Genomic DNA, 24,807 nt, shown 5'->3' with positions numbered 1-24,807 from the left:
TGGGGGTTTCTGATTGGCTTTGTAGCCGGTTTGGCCCAACATTGTGGGCCGAACGGCCTGTTCCTGGGCTGTACTGTTCTGTGTTTTATGAATTGATATTTCTACAGAAATTTGTATTGCCAGTGTAGACAAATAACGAGCTTGTTGACATATAACAATGAGAGGAAGTGACAAGAGATCAGTGAGGCATTAAACACACGCCGGCAACAAGAGTTGACAGAATGACAAACAGTGTATAGCACACGTTACAGCAGGGGTGTCAAACTCAAATACACAGTGGGCCAAAATTTAAAAATCGGTACAAGTCGAGGGCCGGACTGGTTCAGCGTTTATTGCAAAACTTATTGAAATGAATTTATTACACATATTAACCTGGAACTAACAAAGCTTAGGTTATTGCCTACAAAAACAACATTGAACATTAAATAAATAAAAAATCAGTTGCATTTATTTCTTATGGCTTTATCTGCAGCTTTTCCGGAGTAATTTCTAATGAAAACATTTTTCCACAGGCCAACACTCTGTGATTCACACTAGTCTAAGCTAGATACTTGGCATCTCATCTTGGATGCAAGTTCATCAATGTTTGGAGTCAGGCACTGAGCTGAGGAAATCCTCAGAATTGAGTGAAGGTGTTCATCAGAAAGACGACTCCTGTGTGATGTTTTGTTTATCTTCATCAAAGAGAACAGTTGTTCACACAGATATGTGCTGCCAAACATAGAGAGCATTTGAGCAGCTTGGGTACGCAGCTGGGGCATTGTGTCGGGAACGAAACGTAGAAACTGTGCAGCGCCCACCGAGTCATACTTTGCCTTGAGTGTGTCACTACTTTGGAGTTCAATCAGCTCCATTTGTATGCTGGTTGGTGCGCTTTCCACGTCAGCTGCAAATGGCTTACTGAGCAGTTCAAACCTGCTTCTTTGAGCTTCAAAGTCGGCAAATCGCCGTGTGAAGTCGGCCCCAAGTATGCTAAGTTTTTCAGCAAACTTTGCACGTGGGAACACTGCGGTAGAAACCTGCTCTTTCATAGTTTGGCAACACGGAAAATGGCTCAAGTTTTCTTGCAGCATCTGCGTCTCCCACAGGCGCAGCTTGGTTTTAAAAGCCCTCACTGCAGCGTCCATGTATGTGACCACACGACCCCGCCCCTGAAGCTGCAGGTTGAGCGCATTGAGATGGCTCGTGATGTCACACAGAAACGCCATTTCACAAAGCAACTTTTTATCCCGGAGCTCTGTTGTGTCTTTCCCTTTGCTTTCCATGAACTGACAGATCTCCTCACGCAACTCGAAACATCTTTTCAGCACTTTTCCTTGGCTTAACCATCGCACCTCTGTGTGATAGGGCAAATCATTATATTCTGAACCCCAACTCCTCCAGAAACGACTTGAACTCGCGGTGATTTAAACCTTTGGCTCTTATGAAGTTAACTGCTCGTGTTATGGTGCTCATTATATGTTCCATTTTCAAGGCTTTACCACACAACGATTCCTGGTGTATGATGGAGTGATAAGCTGTCAGCTCACCTGCGCCGTTTTCCTCCCGGATCCTGCCCACCAATCCACTCTTTTGACCGCACATCGCGGGCTTCTGTTTCTTGTCCAGATGCTTGTATTTGTCGTGGTGTTTCGTTTCATAGTGTCGTCTTACGTTATATTCTTTAATTACAGTCACACCGTCTCCGCACACAAGACAAACAGGTTTGCCCTTTATATCTGCGAACATACACTCTGCCTCCCACCTGCCTTGAAAACCCCTGTTTTCAAAGTCCACCTTTCGCTCAGCCATTTTTGGGGTGAGGGATAGCTGAAAGTTGACCACACGTGACTAGCGCCATAAGGATGCTGATGAGAGAGTAAGGCAAGCGTGAGCAAAGCACTGGCAGTGCATTGTGGGATTTGTAGTATTAGTGGTGCATGCAATATACCGGCGGGCCAGCTCTGATAGAGAAAAAAATTATTCATTAATGATATTCAGGAAATAAACCAGGGAAACCGAATAAATACTAAAAACCCTGAAAACCTGGTACCTGAATAAACTCAGCATTAGCCATATCATACGCCATAGGCGCTTCGATTACTGGGGCCAGCTTTAATAGTAATTAGATATTATCTCGCGGGCCAAAGATAATTCCACCGTGGGCCGGATTTGGCCCGCGGGCCTTAAGTTTGACATATATGCGTCAGAGTGACAACTCTCCTTCACAGAGCATTATGGAAACGACTGGGCATTGAAGGACATGACAACAGCTTCTTACAACACGTGAGAACAAAACCTGGCACTGAAAGGGCAATACCCTGACTGTAGCGGGAGAACAAATGGTGTTGCCAGGAGATCCCACAAGAGGAGCAGGTGTCAGCCACCCTCCTCCACCGTTCGGTATGATCACAGCTGATCTCCCTCACTCCTTTTCGCCTCCCCTCTCTCAGACCCCCATCGCCTTCCTTCCCCGTATCTTCCAGTTTTCCACCTCCACCTTGAATCCAACCCCACGAAACCCCCAGGGACAGCGAATTCTGCTGATCCAGCACCCTCGGTGAGTAGAGATTGCTGTGCGTCGTCGCTGGGATCTCCGCCACCCAGGACATAAACTCTTCTCATTTGTACCATTTGGGAGAAGCTACAGGAGCCTGAAGACCCACCATCAACGTTTTGGGGACAGTTTCTATCCCTTCACCATCGGATTTCTGAGTAGTGTGTGATTTTCGCTCTTCTTGCAGTACTTATCGAATTTAAATCCCGTGTATCTATTTCATGTTGTAACACGGATTATAACTTCATGTACTTCTGCCACAAAACAACACATTTCACTACCTATATAAATGATAATAAACCTGATTCAGACTTTGCAAATTTATTTGGGAATATCGTGACGTAGTTTGTCAATCAGAAAGTTGCAACAATGTAGCATCCAATCCAGTAACGTCCTCGCGGGAGGAGCCGCTAGGGAACAGTTTTGCACTACAAACTCTTGCACAAAGTGAGGTCCCATGTTTTTCCCACGGGCTGAATGGCTGGTCTTTGCACTGTACACGTTCTGTACCGGGGAGACGTTAAACACTTCAGAGACAAAAATACTTCAAACGGAACTTCTTTGGTTGGTGCAGATTTCAGGATATCAAACCCCATCACAGTTATAGGGTTTAATTGAAGGGAATGGTTCTTTTCTAATCAACAGGGTTCATTCCAGGGTAAACTCTACCTGCCATCCGGACGCTGGTGCTTCTGCAATCCGGGTTCTTCAGAGGTGGAGAACGAGGCATGAAACTAGTTGCTTACGATTGTTTTGTAAAGTGTTACATGAACAAAGGAAACGAGGGGGAAAGGGTGGCAAACGGATTTTAATGCAGACAAGTGTGAGACTGTGCACTTCGGTAGGACCAACCACGGTAGGGGAGTGGGAGGGCACCGAGGAGTACGGTAGAACAGAGAGATCTGGGAAGACAGGTGTTCCATTCATTAACGGTGGCATCACAGATAGAGAGCGTGGTAAAGAAAGTTTTTGGCACATTGGCCTGCAAAAATCAATGTATTGAGTACAGAAGATGGGATGTTATATTGAAGTCATATTAGATGTTAGTGAGGCCTAATTTGGAGGACTGAGTGAAGTTTTGGTCACCCACCTACAGCAAAGATTTGAAGAAAGTTGAAAGAGTGCAGGGGAAATTTACAAGGATGCTGTCAGGTCTGGGGGTTATGAGTTATAAGTAAAGATGGAATAGCACAGGACTGTATTCTTTAGAACATAGATTTGATAGAGGTTTACAAAATTGTGAGGTTAGGTGCAATTATAACCAGAGGTCAGGGGTTAAGGGTAAAAGGTGAGAAGTTTAAGGGGGACATGATGGCAAACTTCTTCAGTCAGAGGTTTGTGAGAGCGTGGAATGAGCTGCCAGCACAAGTGGTGCATGTGAGCTCGATTTCAACGTTTAAGCAAAGTTTGGATAGGTACCTGGATAACTGGGGTATTGATGGGTATGGTCACAGTGTAGGTTGATGGGACTAGGCAGTTTAAATGGCTGTGGCATGGGCTAGATGGGCTGAATGGCCTGTTTCTGCGCTGACTATGAAAGACATAGAAGGGAAAAGAGAAGAAAAGGTGATGTGGTTTTCTTATATCAGACTACCGATAGTGAGCATTTCATCTAGATTCCATTGCTTAAATTAATCAATAAGCTAGCGCTTATTGAAATAATGCAAAACCCACCATTGGAACTAAAAACTTTAGAGAAATATAAAGAGGCAACTGCAAAGACTAGAAATACACTGGACAACTATGTGTATCAGAAACTGTATGAAAAAACAAACATAAAAATTTAAAACTACATGAAAATATGGCACAACCCAACTCCCCCAAACCCCTGTTCTAAATTCCCCAATTTAACATTGATCCATGCCACACAGCAACCCCCAATTTAACCCTGGACCAATCACAGGACAGTTTACAATAACCAATTAACGTATCAACTGGTACATCTTTAGAGTGTGGGAGGAAATCCACATGGTCACGGGAGAACAGACTGTGGCAGGAATTGAACCCAGGTCGCTGGTACAGAACGCGTTGTGCCAGCCACTGCACTACCGTGCCAAATTATTACTTCTGGAGATTCAGAGGCTGAAAAACATGTGAAACCTAAGTATATATTTTTTAAATTACCCATTATGTTAAGATAAAAGGGCAATCAAAGGATTATCTCAGTGTTAAGCTGATTATCTTTGTAAACAGGTACACTTAAATGAGTTTGTGCTCCTCTATTCATGATTGTCCTTTTACAAGTAAAATTTATTTAAATTATGGTTAGGCATATCAATCAGGACATTTGATGAAATATTGAGTAACAGCCTGGCCTGCTAAATTTAATTGAACGCAGTTTTAAAAAACCCCCACCCACCAGTCTGATGGATTGTAGCTGTCTCTTTATGTATATGACCAGCCAAATCAGTTTTGTCAGATCTGTCGGGTACAGGATGTAAGGCCAGCACTCCTTGCCTAGAACTGCACGTTACCCCACGTTGACCGTTCAGAGATCTGATGCCATGTGTTTTTGAAGAACCATTCTTCACGGGGCAACTATGTCAGTTGTTACTTTCTGCAAGGGCCCAGTGATGTCATTGCTTACTCTTTCTAAAACTGTGGCAATATTTTGAACCTGTCTTATATTTCCTGTAACAGCACATTATGGGACGAAAAGTAATAGAAAATGATTTTTTTCTGAAAGATCTTGTTTATTCTATAGTCAGAATGTAACGATAAAGTGTCTGAAGGAGAGACAGAACCCAAATAACAAGATGTGAGCCATTTACATCGGAGAGGGATAGCAGCTGGTTGCATAAAACTCGGCCCTACTGGAATGGTACTGTCTGAACTCAAGTTAAAGGTGGCTTTGTAGTAAACACATGAAAAGGTTTCATAGCTTTATCATGAACATTGGATACAGGTGTAGAGATATCCCAACTCCTCTGTGGACGGACACGAGGGCGGCTGTGAACGGAGCAGGGTTGGCCGTGGGCCTACCGCCATCCCGTTACAACAGGACATTTTAATAAGGGTTGCATATCTGTTCTGGATCTGCTGCAATGCCTTGCATCAGTGAATATTTTGAAATCTGTGGAAGGTATCGGCAAACCCAACAACTAGAGACATTAAGTCTCAGCATATTATTGCAAATTCCCGTAAGTACACATTGCATCATGAGAATTGGCACATTGTGAGCAGGGAAACTTGGTAAAGATGTAAGAACAACAAATAATATTCGAATAAACACCATAATAAGCTGTAGTTATCGACTCTGTACCAAGTCTTCTGGCCGGTCACTGATTTCCCCACTGTTGCCCAGCAGAGGCGGCAGCACATTCACCACAGCACTTGTTGTCTTTGTCAGGAGCCACTCCAGCTTACTCGCAGTGACTCGCGTGAATTCACCTCCTTTCACATCTGAATTAGTAATTAACAACGTTCGTTAAGGACCCTCTCATTGAGCTCCCAGTGGTTCCGTACGGGAATCTCAGCAGGAATCCGGGTGCTTGATCACTCCGAGCAGCAGAAACCTGTTGTAAAGCGGCGGCACATCTTGGGTTAACTTCACAAAATAGTTAATTAAACTCTCTGCCACAACATGTTTATCAGCCTCTCTGAGGTGGAGAGCTCCCGGCAGTCTCACCCTGCAGATTCCATCACCCCGAGAGGGTCTCTCTGCATGTGGATATATACCCCACACACGGCATTTTCAATCCTTGTCCGGAGTGTGAACTCGCTGGTGTTTCACCAGGTCTGATGACCGAATGTACCTCTTCCCACACACGGAACAGGTGAACTGCTTCTCCCCCGTGTGAACTTGCTTGTGTTTCTTCAGGCTGATCTGTTGATTGAATCCCTTCCCGCACTCGGAGCAGATGAACGGTTTCTCCCCGGTGTGAATTCGCTGGTGCGCCACCAGGTACGATCTTTGACTGAATCTCTTCCCGCACGCCGAGCATTTGAACGGTTTCTCCGCAGTGTGAATTCGCTGGTGCATCATCAGGTAACAGGATTGAGCAAATCTCTTCCCACACTCGGAGCAGGTGAACGGCCTCTCCCCGGTGTGAACTCGCTGGTGACGCTGCAGGTTGTTTACAACAGTAAAACTCTTCCCACACTCAGAGCAAGTGTAAGGCTTCTCCCCCGTGTGAACTCGCTGGTGAGCCTGCAGGTTATATATAACAGTAAAACTCTTCCCACACTCAGAGCAGACGAACGGCTTCTCCCCTGTGTGAACTCGCTGGTGTCTGTAAAGGTAAGATGGTTGAGTGAATCCCTTGCCACACTCGGAGCAGATGAACGGCTTCTCCCCTGTGTGAACCCTCCGGTGGCTCTGCAGAGCGGATAAACGACGGAACTCCTTCTTACACTCGGTACAAGAGAACGGCTTCTCCCCGGTGTGAACCCGCTGGTGCTTCATCAGCTCCGATGACTGTGTGAACCCCTTCCCGCACTCAGAGCAGGTGAACGGTTTCTCTCCGGTGTGGATCCGCTGGTGCACCACGAAGTTGGAGTGGAAGGCGAAGCTCTTCCCGCAATCGGGGCAGGTGAAAGGCCTCTCCCCGCTGTGAACTCTCTGGTGTGTGAGCATGTTGGATAACTGCGTGAATCCCTTCCCGCAGTCCGGGCAGTTGAACGGCTTCTCCCCGGTGTGAACCCGCTGGTGCTCAATCAGCTTGCTCGATCGTTTGAAGCGTTTCCCGCAGTGTGGACACTGATAGGGGTTGATGTCTGTGGAGTCAGGAGTTTGTGACGGCGGGGTTTGTGAATCTGTTACCTCCATCCCGAACACACTGCGGTCGCGGCCTCCAGAAGCTTGACGGTGACTCGGATCGGTGATGAAGCTGACCTCGGGGCTGGAGCTGGGCTCGAACGGGGCCGAGCTGCAGCGACTCGGCGGGACGCGTCTCCGGGACAGTCTCGACACTCGACCGTCTCCACCCGGACACGGACCCGCCGCTCACCGCGGATGGGATTGAATGGCCTGACCCAGGATGCACTGCGGCACCGAGAGGGCGCATGCGCACTGACCGCTCCGGGGCTGGGGATTTCACTCATACCTGCAGGCGGGTGGATTCAGTTCAAAAGTAAATTTACTATCAAAGTCCATATACAACTCAGAGAGTCGTTTTCTTGCGGGCATCGGCAGTAAATCCAAGAAACATAATGGAAACAATGAAACACCGCACCCAACAGAACAAACAACCAATGGGGAAAAGACAACAATCTCTGCAAAGACAAAAGGGAAGAAATAAAAAGAACAGCCGCTCATTAGTTTAAAACGATTCATCGTTTCCTCTCAGTCAGTGGCCCCCACCAATGAGAAAATCTCAGCATGCATTTTGTTATGTAGCAGCCACCGTCCCATAGCTTAATAAGGTCACCCCCTCCTTGTAGACTCCGAAGAACGCAGACGCAAACTACTTGTCCACTCGCACTAGGACTACCTGATTACTCCGAAACTGAATGATAAAGAGGAAATAATCCCGTGGCAACAGACATTGAGAAAAGATTCTAACAATTTTGCATTTTACAGGGTTACCAGAACATTCACACCATTAGCCTATCCCAACAACACCTTTAAGGGTATAGCAATGCATGAATGTCGCAGAGGTAATGAGAGGGCCATGAGTCTTATCTTTGCACGAATGGAGGTGTGAACTGTTGCAGTGACGCCGGGGTAAAGATGTTAGGACTGCATTGTCAGTAGCTGATAGTTGGCGACGTCCCCCACCTCCTCTGTTCAGCGACGGGTTTGACAAAGATTCTGCAAATTACGTTGGATAAACCGTGCAAAAGTGGAATAGCTAGTTATGTCTGTGAAGGGACATTAACCTCTCTTTCAAGCCTCTTCTTTCTACCCCGGTGTCTGCACACCCCCATTCATGCAAAGGCACGACTAATGACCTCTACGACTGTTAACGATCCTATGCCTTTCATAAGCCGGAAAACTACCTACCGCGCATCAGAACTGAAGACGAGTGGCGAACCGTTTTCCAGACAACACAGCAAATCCAGTTGCCTTGATTAACTCTTGCTTTCCATATGACGAGCACTGTTTATTGTATGTAATAAGCGGTATATCTATATATTGCACTGTACAGCGCCACAAAACAACAAATTTCAACGCCTATGTCAGTGATTATAAGCCTGATTCTGACATTGGCAGCGCATCAGGTTAAGCTGATTTTAAAGAGCAAACACGAGGAAGTATGCAGATGCTGGAAATTCAAAAAACACACACGACGAAGGGTCTCGGCCCGAAACGTCGACCACGCTTCTCCCTATAGATGCTGTCTGGCCTGCTGTGTTCCACCAGCATTTTGTGTGTGAGGTTAAGTTGATTCATTATTTCGCAGTTTGTTGTATTTTTCCCATTGGTTGTTTGTTCTGTTGGGTGCGGTGTTTCATTGTTTCCATTATGTTTCTTGGATTTACTGCCGATGCCCGCAAGAAAACGACTCTCAGAGTTGTATATGGACTTTGATAGTAAATTTACTTTTGAACCGAATCCACCCGCCTGCAGGTATGAGTGAAATCCCCAGCCCCGGAGCGGTCAGTGCGCATGCGCCCTCTCGGTGCCGCAGTGCATCCTGGGTCAGGCCATTCAATCCCATCCGCGGTGAGCGGCGGGTCCGTGTCCGGGTGGAGACGGTCGAGTGTCGAGACTGTCCCGGAGACGCGTCCCGCCGAGTCGCTGCAGCTCGGCCCCGTTCGAGCCCAGCTCCAGCCCCGAGGTCAGCTTCATCACCGATCCGAGTCACCGTCAAGCTTCTGGAGGCCGTGACCGCAGTGTGTTCGGGATGGAGGTAACAGATTCACAAACCCCGCCGTCACAAACTCCTGACTCCACAGACATCAACCCCTATCAGTGTCCACACTGCGGGAAACGCTTCAAACGATCGAGCAATCTGATTGAACACCAGCGGGTTCACACCGGGGAGAAGCCGTTCAACTGCCCGGACTGCGGGAAGGGATTCACGCAGTTATCCAACATGCTCACACACCAGCGAGTTCACAGCGGGGAGAAGCCTTTCACCTGCTCCGATTGCGGGAAGAGCTTCGCCTTCCACTCCAACTTCGTGGTGCACCAGCGGATCCACACCGGAGAGAAACCGTTCACCTGCTCTGAGTGCGGGAAGGGGTTCACACAGTCATCGGAGCTGATGAAGCACCAGCGGGTTCACACCGGGGAGAAGCCGTTCTCTTGTACCGAGTGTAAGAAGGAGTTCCGTCGTTTATCCGCTCTGCAGAGCCACCGGAGGGTTCACACAGGGGAGAAGCCGTTCATCTGCATGGAGTGTGGCAAGGGATTCACTCAGTCATCTCACCTGAAGAGACACCATCGAGTTCACACTGGGGAGAGACCGTTCACCTGCTCTGAGTGCGGGATGGCGTTCACGCAGTTATCCAACATGCTCACACACCAGCGAGTTCACAGCGGGGAGAGGCCTTTCATCTGCCCTGTGTGTGGGAAGGGATTCACTCAGTCATCTCACCTAATGACCCACCAGCGAATGCACACCGGGGAGAAGACATTCATCTGCTCCGAGTGTGGTAAGGGATTCAGCGATTCCTGTTACCTGTTGAGTCACCAGCTGATCCACACCGGGGTGAAGCCGTTCACCTGCTCCGACTGTGGGAAGAGATTCACTTATTCATGTGACCTGCTGAAGCACCAGCGGAACCACACTGAGGAGAGACCGTTCACCTGCTCCGAGTGTGGGAAGGGATTCACTCAACCATCTTACCTTTACAGACACCAGCGAGTTCACACAGGGGAGAAGCCGTTCGTCTGCTCTGAGTGTGGGAAGAGTTTTACTGTTATATATAACCTGCAGGCTCACCAGCGAGTTCACACGGGGGAGAAGCCTTACACTTGCTCTGAGTGTGGGAAGAGTTTTACTGTTGTAAACAACCTGCAGCGTCACCAGCGAGTTCACACCGGGGAGAGGCCGTTCACCTGCTCCGAGTGTGGGAAGAGATTTGCTCAGTCCTGTCACCTGATGATGCACCAGCGAATTCACACTGCGGAGAAACCGTTCAAATGCTCGGCGTGCGGGAAGAGATTCAGTCAACCATCTTACCTGGTGGCGCACCGGCAAAGTCACACCGGGGAGAAACCGTTCATCTGCTCCGAGTGCGGGAAGGGATTCAATCAACAGATCAGCCTGAAGAAACACCACCAAATCCACACGGGGGAGAAGCTGTTCACCTGTTCCGAGTGTGGGAAGAGGTTCACTCGGTCATCAGACCTGGTGAAACACCAGCGAGCTCACACTCCGGACAGGGATTGAAAATGCCGTGTGTGGGGTATATATCCACATGCAGAGAGACCCTCTCCAGGTGATGGAATCTGGAGTACTGAAGTGCTGGGTTGGACTGTATTATTGTTATTTATCTTGTAGTGTAATTTTCTTATGCTTGAATATATTTTTTAATATATTTAATTCTCTAGATGTAATTGTTCTGTTGTTTTCTGGAAACTTCTAAAAATTTATTGGTGGCTAATGTGTTACTTGACATCCAGAAGCTCAGGCAACAGCCAGTACCGGAAGCCTATAAGATGGCAGAAGAAAGATCAGCTGATCTCTCCACTGATTCTCAGTAAGCTTTTGGAATTGTTTACGATTTGGAAACTTATTGAGACAAAAGGGATTTCTTACGGTTGTATGAAACACAATGCAGAATGGCCAACTGGTATGGAACTCATGTTGCTGAGTTCAATCAAGGACTATATTCCCTTGATCATAACACATATATACACATAGCACTGTTAACTTTTGTTTATCTTGGTTTAAGTTACTATAGTAGGTAGTTACTAATAAAGATAGTGGTTTTAACCTCAAAACCAGAGTCCATGTATAGTCTATTGCTGCTGGTTCGTTTCTAAAATGTTACAATTCATAACAAAATTAGAGGCTCATCCGGGACCTCTTGCAGTAACTCTCTTAAAGTGACAGGACAATAAAAGAAACCTGCAGGTTAGTAACAAGACATTAAACACTTCAGAGAGAAAAGCACTTTAAACAAATTTTTTTAACTGGCACAAATTTCAGAATATCAAACTCCATCACAGTTATAGGGTTTAATTTAAATAAAACATAATTTTCCCTAATCACCGGAGTTCATTCCGGGGTAACTATTACCTTCTGTCAGATCCTGATGTTTTTGCCTGACAAGTACTTCAGAAGTTTAAGAATAAGGCATAAAACTTGTAGCTTATGATTTTTTAAATAAAGTGTTACAAAGTTTTATAAAGTTTTATGAAGTGTTTTTTATAAAGTGGATTAAAAGTATATATGAATGCACAAAGTGTAAGAAATAATGTGGATGAGCTTGAAACTCAGTTGGAAGTTGGGAAGTATGATGTTGTAGGAATTACAGAGACATGGCTGCAAGAGGACCAGGTCTGGGAAATGGATATTCAAGGATATACATCCTATTGAAAGGACAGACAGGTGGGCAGAGGGGGTGGGGTGGTTCTGCTGGTGAGGAATGAAATTCAGTCCCTTGCGAGGGGTGACATAGAATCAGGAGATGTAGAATCAGTATGGATAGAACTGAGAAATTGTAAGAGCAAAAAGACCCTAATGGGAGTTATCTACAGGCCCCCAAATAGTCTGGATAGCCTGGATATAGGGTGCAAGTTGAATCAAGAGCTAAAATTAGCATGTCACAAAGGTAATACTACGGTTGTAATGGGCTATTTCAACATGCAGGTAGACTGGGAAAATCAGGTTGGTACCGGACCCCAAGAAAGGGAGTTTGTGGAGTGCCTCCGAGATGGATTCTTCGAACAGCTTGTACTGGAGCCTACCAGGGAGAAGGCAATTCTAGATCTAGTGTTGTGTAATGAACCGGATTTGATAAGGGAATTCGAGGTAAAGGAGCCACTGGGAGGTAGTGACCAGAAGCTTTAATCTACAATTTGAGAGGGAGAAGGGAAAATCGGAAGTGTCAGTATTACAGTTGAACAAAGGGGACGTGGAGCCATGAGGGAGGAGCTGGCCAAAGTTGACTGGAAGGATACCCTAGCAGGGAAGACAGTGGAACTACAATGGCAGGTATTTCTGGGAATAATACAGAAGGTGCAGGATCAGTTCATTCCAAAGAGGAAGAAAGATTCTAAGGGGAGTAGGTGGCGACCGTGGCTGACAAGGGAAGTCAAGGAGAGTTTAAAAATAAAAGAGGAGAAGTATAACAAAGCAAAGATGAGCGGGAAGCCAGAGGGTTGGGAAACATTTAAAGAGCAACAGAAGATTCTAAAAAGGCAATATGGAGAGAAAAGATGAGGTACAAAGGTAAGCTAGCCAATAATATAGAGGAGGATAGTAAAAGCTTCTTTAGATATGTGAAGAGGAAAAAATTAGTTAAGACCAAAGATGGGCCCTTGAAGACAGAAACAGGTGAATTTATTATGGGGAACAAGGAAATGGCAGATGAGTTGAACAGGTACTTTGAATCTCTCTTCACTGGGGAAGACACAAACAATCTCCCAGATGTAATAGTGGCCAAACGATCTAGGGTAAAGGAGGAACTGAAGGAAATTTATATTAAGCAAGAAACGGTGTTGGATAGACTGTTGAGTCTGAAGGCTGATAAGTCCCCGGGACCTGATGGTCTGCATCCCAGGGTACTTAAAGAGGTGGCTCTAGAAATCATGGACGCATTGGTAATCATTTTCCAATGTTCTATAGATTCAGGAACAGTTCCTGCTGATTGGAGGGTGGCTAATGTTGTCCCACATTTCAAGAAAGGAGGGAGAGAGAAAACAGGGAATTATAGACCGGTTAGCCTGACGTCACTGGTGGGAATGATGCTGGAGTCAATTATAAAAGAGGAAATTACGACACATTTGGATAGCAGTAGAAGGATCAGTCCGAGTCAGCATGGGTTTATGAAGGGAAAATCATACTTGACTAATCTTCTGGAGTTTTTTGAGGATGTAACTATGAAAATGGACAAGGGAGAGCCAGTGGATGTAGTGTACCTGGACTTCCAGAAAGCTTTTGATAAAGTCCCACAAAGGAGATTAGTGGGCAAAATTAGGGCACATGGTATTGGGGGCAGAGTACTGACATGGATTGAAAATTGGCTGGCTGACAGGAAACAAAGAGTAGCGATTAACGGGTCTCTTTTGGAATGGCAGGCTGTGACTGGTGGGGTACTGTAAGGTTCGGTGCTGGGACCGCAGCTGTTTACAATATACATTAATGATTTAGATGAAGGGATTAAAAGTAACACTAGCAAATTTGCTGATGACATAAAGCTGGCTGGCAGTGTGAAATGTCAGGAGGATGTTATGAGAATGCAAGGTGACTTGTACAGGTTGGGTGAGTGGGCAAATGTACGGCAGATGAAGTTTAATGTGGATAAATGTGAGGTTATCCACTTTGGTGGCAAGAACAGGAAGGCAGATTACTATCTAAATGGAGTCAAGTTAGGAAAAGGGGAAGCACAACGAGATCTAGGTGTTCTTGTACATCAGTCAATGAAAGCAAGCATGCAGGTACAGCAGGCCGTGAAGAAAGCTAATGGCATGCTGGCTTTTATAACAAGAGGAATTGAGTATAGGAGTAAAGAGGTCCTTCTGCAGCTGTACAGGGCCCTGGTGAGACCCCACCTGGAGTATTGTGTGCAGTTTTTGTCTCCAAATTTGAGGAAGGACATTCTTGCTATTGAGGGAGTGCAGCGTAGGTTCGCGAGGTTAATTCCCGGGATGGCAGGACTGTCATATGTTGAAAGATTGGAGCGACTGGGCTTGTATACACTGGAATTTAGAAGGATGAGAGGGGATCTGATTGAAACATATAAGATTATTAAGGGATTGGACACACTGGAGGCAGGAAGCATGTTCCCGCTGATGGGAGAGTCCAGAACTAGAGGCCGCAGTTTAAGAATAAGGGGTAGGCCATTTAGAACAGAGGTGCTGAAAAACATTTTCACCCAGAGAGTGGTGGATATGTGTACTGCTCGGCCCCAGAAGGCAGTGGAGGCCAAGAGAGAGTTAGATAGAGCTCTTATAGATAGCGGGGTCAAGGGATATGGGGAGAGGGCAGGAACGGGGTACTGATTATATATGATCACAGAGAATGGCGGTGCTGGCTAGAAGGGCCGAATAGCCTACTCCTGCACCTACTGTCTATTGTCTATTATTGCAGACTTATGTAAATTCATGTAGACATATTTCACCGATCTAACACCAGTGAAATTCAAGGGTCTCGACCCATTATGCCGACTGTACATTTTCCTCCAGCAGTTTGCTTGTTCCAATTAAAGTAAATCTGGTCTTTTAGAATTTCTCCCAGTACACTCAGTACCACCAATGTAAAGCCCCATCCTGCAGCTATCTGGATTCTGGGGCCCCAGTATCACTCCCCCCACCCCGGTTCCCCGGCAGCCAGGAATACACCTTTGCAGGTCCAGGGAAATTATCCACCTTTATCTGTTCCAATGATGTCTCGCCTCTCTCCTTTCTTCATGCTGATATACCCTAGAATATCACAGTCCCGGTCCACTCCTGTGTCCTCGGTGAATACTGATGAGAAGTATTTAGTTAGGACATCACCTACGTCCCCTGGCTCTCTTCCTATGCTCGCTAAGGGACAGTAATCCTTCCTTCCTCTCTTTTTTCACGCAGGAAGAAACATCGGGGGCACTACCCCCCCCCCCCAGCAAGCTGCCCTTCCCAAAAACTCCTCCTGAAAAGCGCGGTCGGGTTATTAAAACAAAACTGCACGCCACCTCTGGGCAGTTAATCTGATCAGCCTTTCTAGTTAGCCATCCCAAACCTCCCCCCGCCCCCCCCCCCCCCAATATCTATTACTTGTCAGTGCAAGGTAACAGCTTTTTGTAAGGTTTATGTTGTCAATACACTGGTATTTATTGCACATACCTGTACTTTAACCTGTAACTTTATTTTCTTTAAATTCCTCATTATAATTGCTGAATGTTGCTGTTAATTGTTGCATCCTGTCCCAACACACCACAGCACAATCTGAATACGTGTGAATATACATGGCGGTGCAGGCTCGAAGGGCCGAATGGCCTACTCCTGCACCTATTTTCTATGTTTCTATCTATCCACGACAGACCGTTTCCCTGCCTATTGTTGCGGGTAAATATTTCTCCCTGGTGCTGCTCCAATGTCATTCTGCAACCACGTTTTATGTGGGTGTGTTGATGTTCTGCAATGATACTCTGGAGCTTTTTCAGTTACAAATTATATTTGGAATATATTAAAAACAGGCATTATTCAAAATAAAAGCTACAAAAGAACTGAACATGACGTCCCTGGACAGACCGGGCTCATCGCCGGGACAGCCCCCTTACCCCGCCCACTCGCTGTCCTCTCCCCGTGAAGCCCCACCCATTGACATATCCACCAATGAAACGCCGAAGGCATCGTGACATCATAACGTGGCCCCGACCACCATTCCCCGCTCCGGAACGAACCCATTCAGAATCAGTGCGCATGCGCTCACCACCCGTGAAACTGTCTCAGTTGCGAGTGATAACGTGGAGCGGTCTCCCTGGTCGAGGATGGTCGTCGCCGAGTTCCCAGTCCCCGTGCTGACGGACACTACGAGTCTGTGTTTCCTGACCCCCCCCGGATCCGGGGTCACAGTGACCAGCCGGGCCTGGGCTCTGCCTTCCATGCCAGCATGCAATGCCACCTTATGCCATGTCATGCCACCACTGGGATATGTTTTGGGGTAGGGATGAATTGTACAAAAGGGACGGGTTGCATCTTAATAGGCGGGGGACCAGCATTCTGGCAGACAGGTTTGCCACTGCAACACGGATGTGTTTAAACTAAGTAGTGGGGGGGGGGGGGGGGGGGGGGGGGGGGAGGGGATGAACTAGAAATATAAGGATGGAGTTAAAGGGAAAGTTAAAATAAGAAAAGTTAAAAAGGACAACAGAATCAATGGAGTAGAAAGCTCAAGAAGGGATCATATAGTATGGCCAAGTGAAATAGGAATTGGTATGAAAGGTGAGGGGAATAACGGATTAAAAGTATTGTATATGAATGCACGAAGTATAAGGAATAAAGTAGATGAGCTTGAGGCTCAGTTGGAAATTGGCAAGTACGATGTTGTGGGAATAACTGAGACAAGGCTTCAAGTGGACAGGGCCTGGAAAATGAATATTCAAGGATATACATCTTATCGAAAGGACAGACTGACTGGCAGAGGGGGTGGGGTGGCTCTGTTGGTGAGGAATGATTTTCAGTCCCTTGCGAGGGGGGACATAGAATCTGGGGATGTAGAGTCAGTATGGTTAGAACTGAGAAATTCTAAGGGTAGAAAGACCCTAATGGGAGTTAACAACAGGCCCCCAAACAGCAGTCTGGATGAAGGGTGAAAGTTGAATAAAGAGTTAAAATTGGCATGTTGCAAAGGTAATGATACTGTTGTCATGGGGGATTGCAACATGCAGGTAGTCTGAATGGACTGAGAATCAGAATGGTACTGGACTCCAAGAAAGGGAGTTTGTGGAGTGCCTCCGAGATGGATTCTTAGAACAGCTTGTACTGGAGCCTACCAGGGAGAAGGCAATTCTAGATTTAGTGTTGTGCAATGAACTGAATTTGATCAGGGACCTCGAGGTAAAGGAACCATTAGGAGATAGTGACCATAATATAATATGTTTTAACCTACAATTTGAGAAGGAGAAGGGAAAATTGGTTGTGTCAGTATTACAGTTGAACAAAGGGAACTATGGAGCTATGAGGGAGGAGCTGGCCAAAGTTCAACGGAACAATACCCTAGCAGGGAAGACAGTGGAACAACAATGGCAGGTATTTCTGGGAATAATGCAGAAGGTGCAGGATCAGTTCATTCCAAAGAGGAAGAAAGATCCTAAGGGGAGTAAGGGGCGGCTGTGGCTGACGAGGGAAGTAAAGGGCAGTATAAAAATAAAAGAGAAGAAGTATAACATAGCAAAGATGAGTGGGAAACCGGAGGACTGGGAAGCTTTTAAAGAGCAACAGAAGATAATAAAAAAGGCAATACACCAAGAAAAATGAGGTATGAAGGTAAACTAGCCAAGAATATAAAGGAGGATAGTAAAAGCTTCTTTAGGCATGTGAATAGCAAAAAAATAAAGTTAAGACTAAAATTGGGCCATTGAAGGCAGAAACAGGTGAATTTATTATGGGAAACAAGGAAATGACAGACGAGTTGAACAGCTACTTTGGATCTGTCTTCACTAAGAAGACACAGGCAATCTCCCAGATGTAATAGTGGCCAAAGGACCTGGGGTAACGGAGGAACTGAAGGAAATTCACATTAGGCAGAATATGGTATTGGGTAGACTGATGGGACTGAAGGCCGATAAATCCCCAGGGCCTGATGGTCTGCATCCCAGGGTACTAAAGGAGGTGGCTCTAGAAATCGTGGAAGCATTGGTAATAGTTTTCCAATGTTCTATAGATTCAGGATCAGTTCCTGAGGATTGGAGGGTAGCTAATGTCATCCCACTTTTTAAGAAAGGAGGGAGAGAGAAAACAGGGAATTATAGACCAGTTAGCCTGACATCAATGGTGGAGAAGATGCTGGAGTCAATTATAAAAGATGAAATAACGGCACATTTGGATAGTGGTAACAGGATCGGTCCAAGTCAGCATGGATTTACAAAGGGGAAATCATGCTTGACTAATCTTCTGGAATTTTTTGAGGAAGTAACTATGAAAATAGACAAGGGAGAGCCAGTGGATGTAGTGTGCCTGGACTTCCAAAAAGCTTTTGGTAAGGTCCCACATAGGAGATTAGTGGGCAAAACTAGAGCACATGGTATTGGGGGTAGGGTACTCACATGGATAGCAAATTGGTAGACAGGAAACAGAGTGGGGATTAAGGGGTCCTTTTCAGAATGGCAGGCAGTGACTATGGGGGTACCGCAAGGCTCGGTGCTGGGACCGCAGCTGTTTACAATATACATTAATGATTTAGATGAAGGGATTAAAAGTAACATTAGCAAATTTGCAGATGACACAAAGCTGGTTAGTAGGGTGACATATGAGCTGGATGTTATGGGAATGCAGGGTGACTTGGGCAGGTTGGGTGAGTGGGCAGATGCATGGCAGATGCAGTTTAATGTGGATAAATGTGAGGGTATCCACTTTGGCGGCAAGAACAGGAAGGCAGATTACTATCTAAATGGTGTCAAGTTAGGAAAAGGGGAAGCACAACGAGATCCAGGTGTTCTTGTACATCAGTCAATGAAAGTAAGCATGCAGGTACAGCAGGCAGTGAAGAAAGCTAATGGCATGCTGGCCTTCATAACAAGGGGAGTTGAGTACAGGAGCAAAGAGGTCCTTCTGCAGTTGTGCAGGGCGCTAGTGAGACCACAGCTGGAGTATTGTGCTCAGTTTTGGTCTCCAACTTTGAGGAAGGACATTCTTGCTATTGAGGGAGTGCAGCGTAGGTTCACGAGATTAATTCCCGGGATGGCGGGACTATCATATGTTGAAAGATTGGAGCGACTGGGCTTGTATACACTGGAATTTAGAAAGATGAGAGGGGATCTGATTGAAACATATAAGATTATTAAGGGATTGGACACGCTGGAGGCAGGGAACATATTCCTAATGTTGGGAGAGTCCAGAACCAGAAGCCACAGTTTAAGAATAAGGGGTAGGCCATTCAGAATGGAGTTGAGGAAAAACTTTTTCACCCAGAGAGTGGTGGATATGTGGAATGCTCTGCCCCAGAAGGCAGTGGAGGCCAATTCTCTGGATTCTTTCGAGAAAGAGTTAGATAGAGCTCTTAAAGATAGTGGAGTCAAGAGGTATGGGGAGAAGGCAGGAACGGGGTACTGATTGTGGATGATCAGCCATGATCACATTGAATGGCGGTGCTGGCTCGAAGGGCTGAATGACCTACTCCTGAACCTATTGTCTATTGTTACAATAACAAAGGAAACAACGGGAAAAGTGTTGGTAGGTGGAACTTAGAGCAAACAAGTGTGAGGATTTGCTCTTTGGTAGGACCAACCATGGTAGGCCTAACACAGTGAAAAGTATCTGGTAGAACCAAGGGACCTGGGAAATCAGGTCCACCCTTTGTAAAATGTGGTGTTACATGAAGGTACGGTTGCAAAGAAAGTTCTTGGCACACTGTCCCCCAAATATCAATTCACTGAGTACAGGAGATGGGCTGTGATGTTGAAGCTGTATAAGACATTGGTGGGGCCTAATTTGGAGTATTGTGTGTAGCTTTGGTCACTTACCTACAGGAAAGATGTAAACAAGTTTGAAAGAGTGCAGAGGAAATTTACAAGGGTGTTGCTGGGTCTGGAGGACCTGAATTCGAAAGAAAGATTGAATGGCTGAGGACGGTTTTCTTCAGAACGTAGAGGTTTGAATACAATATTATGAGGGTTACAGATGGGGTAAATGCAAGCAACCTTTTCCAATGAAGCAGGGTCACCTAAAGACATGTGTTAAAGGTAAAAGGTGAGAAATTTAAGGGGAACAGAAGGAGAAACCTCTTCACTCAGAGAGTGATGAGAGTGTGGAATGAGCTACTGGCACGTGTGGTAGATGCAAGATTGATTTCAATGTTTAAAGGAAGTTTGGATAGGTACATGGACAGTTGGGGTATTGATGGCTATGGTCTGGGTGCAGGTGGATGGGAGTAAGAATTTAGACCGTTACAGCATGGACGAGATGGGCCGACTTCTCTATGACACTATGAAAGGTGAAGAAGGGAAAAGAAGGCAAATGGTGGTGCAGTTTTCTTACACCAGACTACTGATAGCGAGTATTTCATCTACATTCCATTGCTTAAAACAACCAATAGGCTAGCACCTGTTCAAATAATGCGTTACCCACCGCAGGAACTAAAAACCTTCCACTCAATAAAGAAGCAACTGCAAACACTAGCAATACACTGAACAAGTGCATCAGCAATTGTACAAAAATACAAACGTCGCCAAAATTAAACCACGTGTGTATAAACAATTATACATTCCAACCCAGATCTAAATTCCCCAGTTTTACATTAGAGTTATTGCGATACAGTGTAGAATTGGCCCTTTTGACCCGTGGCACACAGCAACTCCCAATTTGCACACGAAGTGCACTGCAGATGCTGTGGTCAAATCAACACGTACAAACACGCTGGAGGAACTCAGCAGGTCGGGCAGCATCCGTGGAAATGACGAAGGGTCTCGGCCTGAAACACTGGCTGTTCATTTCAACGGACGCTGCCCGACCTGCTGAGTACACTCAGCGTGTTTGTACGTTTTGATTTGAACTCCCAATTTAACCTTGGCCTAATCACAGGACAGTTTACAAGGGCCAATTAACCTATCAACCGGTACATCTTTAGAGTGTGGGAGGAAACTGGATCATCTGGATGAAACCCACATGGTCACAGGGAAAGCATATAAGCAATTACATCAGTGTCAGGTAGATTATCTTTGTAAACAGGTACTCTTACTCTTACTGAGCTCCTCCATCAATGATTGCCCTTTTACAAGTAAGAAGCATTTAAATTATGTTCAGACATATCAAGACATTCGATAATAGGGAGACCCCAGCCTCCTAAACATAACTGAATACAGTTAAAGAAATCCCACCCACCAGACTGATGGATTGTAGCTCTTTCTGTATGTACATGACCAGCCAAATCAGTTTTGTCAGATCTGTCAGGTACAGGATGTAAGGACAGGACTCCTTGCCTAGAACTCAACGCTCCCCCACCCTGGGTGTTGAGAGATCTGATGTCATGTGATTTTGAAGAACCATTCTACACGTGGCAACTAAGTCTGTTGTTACTTTCTGCAGGGGAGCAGAGATGTCGTTCTAAACCTGCAGCAATATTTTGAATCTCTCTTGTATGTGCAGCAGCACATTATGGGAATAAAGTTAATGGAAAACAACTCCTTCCAAACTGTCTTGTTTATTCTAGACTCGGGATGTAACAACAAAGTCTGTGAAAGAAAGACTGACAGGGATGCAAGCTGATTGCATTAAACCCTGCCCTACTAGAATGGGACCATCTGAACTCAAGCCAAATATAGCTTTGTAGTAAACACATGAAAAGGTTTCATAGCTTGATCATGAACATTGGATACAGGTGTAGAGATATCCCAACTCCACTGTGGACGGACACGAGGGCGGCTGTGTAAGGAGGAGGGTTGGCCATGGGGCTACCACCATCCCGTTACAACAGGACATTTTAAAGAGGGTTGCATATCTGTTCTGTATCTGCTAGAATGCCTTGAATATTTTGAAGTGTGTGGAAGTTATCGGCAAACGCAACAGCTGGAGACATTAACAGTCTCAGCATATTATTGCAAATACCCGTATGTACACATTGCGTCATGAGAATTGGCACATTGTGAGCAGGGAAACTTGGTAAAGATGTAAGAACAACAAATAATATTTGAGTAAACACTATAATAAGCTGTAGTTATCGACTCTGTACCAAGTCTTCTGGCCAGTCACTGATTTCCCCACTGTTGCCCAGCAGAGGCGCCAGCACATTCACCACAGCACTTGTTGTCTTCATCAGGAACCACTCCAGCTTACTCACAGTGACTCGCGTGAATTCACTTACTTTCACATCTGAATTAGTAATTAACAACGTTCGTTAAGGACCCTCTCATTGAGCTCCCAGTGGTTCCGTACGGGAATCTCAGCAGGAATCCGGGTGCTTGATCACTCCGAGCAGCAGAAACCTGTTGGGAAGCGGACGGCACATCTTGGGTTAACTTCACAAAATAGTTAATTAAACTCTCTGCCATAACATGTTTATCAGCCTCTCTGAGGTGGAGAGCTCCCGGCAGTGACGTGGGTCACCCTGTTACCACCTCCAATGGACTTTATCTCGTTTGGGGTTGCTCTGATGTCACACAGAACGACAGGAAGAGCCATAGGCCATTGGCACAACCTTCCTCATGATACTCACTCAGCCGTTGTTCGTGATTCCATCATTCATTCGATTGTCCTGATGACTCTGGGTGCTGTGGACAATGGAAAGACCGTTCAATGTTCATCAGTTGTCAATAATTCCCAATAAACATTCCCAGTGAAATGTGTTCCTTGGTCAGAGTCAGTGTGAGGAGGCAATCTCCATCTCTAAACACAGTCCTCGGTTAGTTGTTGCTGTGTCTGGCTGTGGCTTTCCTTGCTGAAATAGTTTGAAAACTTGCCCACTATTATCAGTACATTGGGTATCCCCGACACTGTGGTTAAGTAATGTAGTCCACTTGTAGATGCAAAAATGGACCGGGGGTGGGGGGCAGCAGAATCCATTGATCATGCTGTCCACTCCATTGTTTATCTGCAGTCAGATAGTTGGAGTTATTAGTCTGTCACTGTTTAATCTCCCACCACTCTCCAACCAGAGCAACTTTTCTTTGTTAGAACATTGAGTTTGCATCTCTCAAGTACCCTGTATGTTTGCCTATGATAGTGTTCAACTCTGTTTCCATAATTTCCATCTGTCAAGTTCTCTCCAGATGCTCTCTGTACTTCATTTCATTTTTTGAATTTTTAAAATTTCTTTTACCAATTCACCTGCTGCTTTTTTTTTGCAATTTCATTCACGAATGTAACCGTGATCCCCAGAACAATTACACGTACAGAGGTAATTACATAAAAATAAAAACAAGCATAAAAATTAAACTACAGGAAAAGTAACAACCATACAGCCCACGTCAACTTTGCATTAACTGCAGATTCCATCACCCCGAGAGGGTCTCTCTGCATGTGGATATATACCCCACACACGGCATTTTCAATCCTTGTCCGGAGTGTGAGCTCGCTGGTGTTTCACCAGGTCTGATGACCGAGTGAACCCCTTCCCACACTCGGAACAGGTGAACTGCTTCTCCCCCGTGTGAACTTGTTGGTGTTTCTTCAGGCTGATCTGTTGATTGAATCCCCTCCCGCACTCGGAGCAGATGAACGGTTTCTCCCCGGTGTGAATTCGCTGGTGCGTTACCAGGTAAATTCGTTGACTAAATCCCTTCCCACACACAGTGCATTTGAACGGTTTCTCCCCCGTGTGAATTCGCTGGTGTGTCAACAGGGAAGATGTTTGGTTGAATGCCTTCCCACACTCGGAGCATTTGAACGGTTTCTCCGCAGTATGAGTTCGCTGGTGCGTCATCAGGTGACAGGACTGAATAAATCTCTTCCCACACTCCGAGCAGGTGAATGGCCTCTCCCCCGTGTGAACTCGCTGGTGGGACTTCAGGTTGCTAATCTGAGTGAAACTCTTCCCGCACTCAGAGCAGACGTACGGTCTCTCCCCGGTGTGAACTCGCTGGTGTCTCTTCAGGTGAACGAGTTGAGTGAACCCCTTCCCACACTCAGAGCAGGTGAACCGTTTCTCCTCGCTGTGAACACGCTGGTGCGTTAACACTTCAGACGAACGGGTGAATCCCTTCCCACAGTCGGAGCAGGTGAACGGTCTCTCCTCGGTGTGGATTCGTTGGTGTTTCAGCAGATCACACGAATAAGTGAATCTCTTCCCACAGTCGGAGCAGGTGAACGGCTTCACCCCGGTGTGGATCTGCTGGTGGCTCAGCAGGTAACAGGAATCAGTGAATCCCTTACCACACTCGGAGCAGATGAACGGCCTCTCCCCGGTGTGCTTTCGCTGGTGGGTCATCAGGTGAGATGACTGAGTGAATCCCTTCCCACACACAGGGCAGATGAAAGGCCTCTCCCCGCTGTGAACTCGCTGGTGTGTGAGCATGTTGGATAACCGTGTGAATCCCTTCCCGCAGTCCGGGCAGATGAACGGCTTCTCTCCGCTGTGAACCCGCTGGTGTTCAATCAGCTTGCTCGATCGTTTGAAGCGTTTCCCGCAGTGTGGACACTGATAGGGGTTGATGTCTGTGGAGTCAGGAGTTTGTGACGGCGGGGTTTGTGAATCTGTTACCTCCATCCCGAACACACTGCGGTCGCGGCCTCCAGAAGCTTGACGGTGACTCGGATCGGTGATGAAGCTGACCTCGAGGCTGGAGCTGGGCTCGAACGGGGCCGAGCTGCAGCGACTCGGCGGGACGCGTCTCCGGGACAGTCTCGACACTCGACCGTCTCCACCAGGACACGGACCCGCCGCTCACCGCGGATGGGATTGAATGGCCTGACCCAGGATGCACTGCGGCACCGAGAGGGCGCATGCGTACTGACCGCTCCGGGGCTGGAGATTTCACTCATAACTGCAGGCGGGAGGATTCGGTTCAAAAGTAAATTTACTATCAAAGTCCATATACAACTCTGAGCGTCGTTTCCTGTGGGAATATTCAGTAAATCC

General features: G+C 46.3%; 1 protein-coding gene and 1 pseudogene across 1 annotated transcript; one reads left to right on the top strand and one right to left on the bottom strand.

Moving 5' to 3' along the window:
• Positions 1-605: 605 nt before the first annotated feature.
• Positions 606-24,630, bottom strand: LOC132381662 (zinc finger protein 850-like; annotated as a pseudogene).
• On the top strand, positions 7,311-13,718 carry LOC132381600 (gastrula zinc finger protein XlCGF26.1-like). The gene has a single exon (XM_059951103.1). The coding sequence runs from the start codon at positions 9,325-9,327 to the stop codon at positions 10,816-10,818; it is 1,494 nt and encodes a 497-aa protein (XP_059807086.1). The 5' UTR covers positions 7,311-9,324; the 3' UTR covers positions 10,819-13,718.
• Positions 24,631-24,807: the final 177 nt, after the last annotated feature.

The sequence above is a fragment of the Hypanus sabinus genome, chromosome 26 (assembly GCF_030144855.1).
Source record: "Hypanus sabinus isolate sHypSab1 chromosome 26, sHypSab1.hap1, whole genome shotgun sequence".
NCBI lineage: Eukaryota > Metazoa > Chordata > Chondrichthyes > Myliobatiformes > Dasyatidae > Hypanus > Hypanus sabinus.
The sequence above is the reverse complement of the archived record's forward strand: the minus strand, read 5'-3'. Positions and strand labels throughout refer to the sequence as shown.

What these genes read in the sequence shown, in the direction of transcription:
- LOC132381600 (XM_059951103.1), top strand. Translation starts at nt 9,325, where the DNA reads ATGGAGGTAACAGATTCACAAACCCCGCCGTCACAAACTCCTGACTCC.